Below are 2,866 nucleotides of genomic sequence, written 5' to 3' on the forward strand. Positions count from 1 at the left end.
AGCAGCGACACGTTATTATTGACCGTGACGAGCGAGTAGACCATGGCACGGGCGGGCACGACGGAGATGGGCAGCCCGCGCCTGACAGCAGGTGATGGAGGCGTGCTTGGGCGTCGTGTGTAAGTGACGGATGAGAAGGGGATCCGTACGTCCCACCGGTGCTGGTCGAAGAATAAATGTTTGGCGATTCGAGTATACAGTCCGTCTCAGACAAGGTTCCGTTGATTGAATCGAAAAGAAGGTTGAGAAAGCGTAAAAAAAAAAAGGCAGACAATCGCAGAGCCCAGAGTGTGAGTGTCGAATAACCAGAGAGACCTGCAAGGTACGACACCCCTACTTTTCAATGGCCACAGGTCGTCTGGGCCACGGACTCCAAGGCCAGCTCGAAATCGAGAGGTTGGGAGACGTCGCTCGGTTCCACCGCCGCCTTGAGGTGCCCGGTCAGTGGGCCCCCCCTCTCCTCTCTCTCTCACCACCCTCCCTGTCCTGGTCTTTGGAGTAGAGGGAGGTTTGAGATGTCTGGCCCAATCACCTCCGAGGAGCAGGCCAGAAGTGCAAGCCCGCTGTCCACCTTTTCCTTTTCCGGCTCGAGATGTTGTGTCTGACTCTGGCGGAAACACGACAGGGGTCTTCCTGCGGGAAGGGGGGGGAAAGCAGAGATGCCGTCGGTCGGGGGCGTCCGACCAAAACAAATATGGCTATGGAGGCAATGGTCGGAATGCTTGGGGCGAAGCAACGATGGATTGATGGATGGATTCGACAGGTTGATCAATGGATAGGCGATGGCCAGGGAGGGGTCAGTCCCGATCTGGTGACGAGGGGGAAATCCCGACGCCAAAAGGTCGCCAGATGGTCACGGATGGGTGGAGCCACTGACACGTCTAGAACGGTGGGCCCGTTTAATGGTCCGTGCATCAACTGCCGTTTGCCCACCATGGTGGGGCCCATCTGCCAATCATGGTCCACAGCCACGGGTTGGTGTGTTTACCTACTCCGTATCTTATCACCCCGCGCCTGCACATCCAAGCATCGCGACCACTGCACGATACACCACGCGCGACGTGCTGCAACCACTTAAACAAAAACAGACTGCTACTGCCCAGTACCCGATTGGGTACGGCGTGGTCATGGCATGGTCATGGCATGAATCATCGTGGATTTTTCGCTTGTTCCCTTCCTCCCCCCCTTCACCCGTCAAAACCATCGTCCCAAAACGCCGCAAGCGCTGTCGCTGCAGGATATTTCCTTGCTCTTCTTGTCTTCAACTCTCTCTGCTGACCCGCCCGGCAGCCTACCTGCCCCCCCACCCTCTGGCCATCACAGCATCCCCTCACCCGAGCATCGACTTTCGGCGTCTCGCGTGCGCTCGAGTCATAGCTTCTGCGTGCGTTTGCCCTGCCGCATGCGCCTCCTGCTCTGCTTTCTTGTTGCGCAGAGACGATGACCGCCTTGACCTCGGCCTCTCTTCGTCTGCCTCTGCGAATGCCCCTACCCGTGCCCCTGTTCCCGCCTCGTCCTCGGCCTCGGCCTCCACGCCTGCCTCTGGTGCTGCCACGAGACCCCGCCGACTCGGAAACCCGTATCCATTCTAATCGATCTTGGCGTTCGCGAGACTGCGGCTCGCTGGGTTGCTGAGGTTGTTGACCTGGCCCATCGGCCCCTTTTTGTACTTGCTGTGTTTCCTCAGCCGCTTGCGTGCCACCATGACCGGCACCGAGCTCTTCGTGACGAGATAGTTGGAGAACGAGCCCAGAATGACGCTGCCGCATGTTAGTTGAAGAAAGAAGAAGGGCGGGAAAGAAAAAAAAAGAAGAACAGCGTGCCGCCATGGTCAAAACGTACCCCTTCAGTGCGCTGCGGCCCCGACTGCCCAGAATGACCAGCGTCGGGCTGACGAGGTCAATCACCTCCGTGATGAGATGCTTGGGGTTCTTGCAGTGCAGGACCTCGACCACCACACGCACCTGCAGCTTGGTCTTGCGCAGCAGCTTCGTCACCCGCTCCGTGATCTCCTCCACTGCCCGCTGCCGCTCCTCCTCCGCCCTGCCCCTGTCCCGGCTGGCCGGCGCCGGCGACGAGCTCCTAGACCCGAAACCCAAGGCCGTCGCTCGTGAAATGTGCGGGAAGATGGGCGCCGGGTTCGCGCTGCCCTGTCCGTCCTTGCCAGCCGTCACTGCATTGATCGCCGCCGCCTGCTCCTTGTGCGCCTTGACTTCGTCGGGGATCAGCACATTCTCGTCCGCGTAGATGCCCGTCTCCTCGTCGACGCAATAGATCGCGAGGAGCGTGTCGCCGTCACGGAGGACTGTGCCGATGGTCCACTCCAGCGCGTGGCTCGACTCGTCGCTGAGATCTGTCGCCACGAGATACTTTCGCAACGTGCGGCCCTCTTCGTCCGCCGCGCGCTCGAGCTCATCGAATTCACCTCGATACACGATGCGAATGGTGCGATGGGAGTCGGGCGTCGAGATGACGGGTGTCATGGAGAAGGCCAGTTTTTGCGCTCGCTTGATGTCCGTCAGGTCTGCCTCCTCGTCAGAGTCGACAGCGCTTGGCGGGCCCGACGTCGGGCTCTGATCGAATGCTGTTGAGGGATGGACACCGGGCTTGGAAGGCTTGGCCCTCTCGCCACTGGGGCCCGTGACTGTGATCTCGGGCTCGTCGAAGAGTGACCTGTACCGGGCTGTCGGTTTGGCTGATTGGTAGACACTTCGATACCTGGATGGACGTCAGCACACTGCGTTGACCTACCCTGTCTGCCTGCGTGACTCACGTTCTTCCTCGGCGGCCGCCAGCAGACTGCGCGTCTGTCGCTGCGGCCTCGCTGCGGCGGCTGGCGTCGATTTGTCTTTGGCATCGCGAGACT

The 2,866-nt window shown here is 60.2% G+C and overlaps 2 protein-coding genes across 2 annotated transcripts in view; both read right to left on the minus strand.

The window, feature by feature from the left end:
* Nucleotides 1–44, minus strand: part of VDBG_08127 (conserved hypothetical protein) — a gene marked incomplete at both ends in the record, with an annotated part of 1,981 nt that extends 1,937 nt beyond the window's left edge. Inside the window, one exon of the mRNA XM_003001822.1 lies at nucleotides 24–44. Within this exon, the coding sequence (XP_003001868.1) occupies nucleotides 24–44 (21 nt within the window). The remainder of the gene's footprint in view (nucleotides 1–23) is intronic.
* A 1,544-nt stretch (nucleotides 45–1,588) lies between these two features.
* The window catches only part of VDBG_08128 (Usp domain-containing protein), a gene marked incomplete at both ends in the record, with an annotated part of 2,331 nt that continues 1,053 nt past the window's right edge, over nucleotides 1,589–2,866 (minus strand). Inside the window, 3 exons of the mRNA XM_003001823.1 lie at nucleotides 1,589–1,760; nucleotides 1,843–2,718; nucleotides 2,774–2,820. Coding sequence (XP_003001869.1) covers nucleotides 1,589–1,760; nucleotides 1,843–2,718; nucleotides 2,774–2,820 — 1,095 coding nt within the window. The remainder of the gene's footprint in view (nucleotides 1,761–1,842; nucleotides 2,719–2,773; nucleotides 2,821–2,866) is intronic.

This window comes from Verticillium alfalfae, genomic scaffold (genome assembly GCF_000150825.1).
Source record: "Verticillium alfalfae VaMs.102 supercont1.11 genomic scaffold, whole genome shotgun sequence".
Classification (NCBI taxonomy): domain Eukaryota; kingdom Fungi; phylum Ascomycota; class Sordariomycetes; order Glomerellales; family Plectosphaerellaceae; genus Verticillium; species Verticillium alfalfae.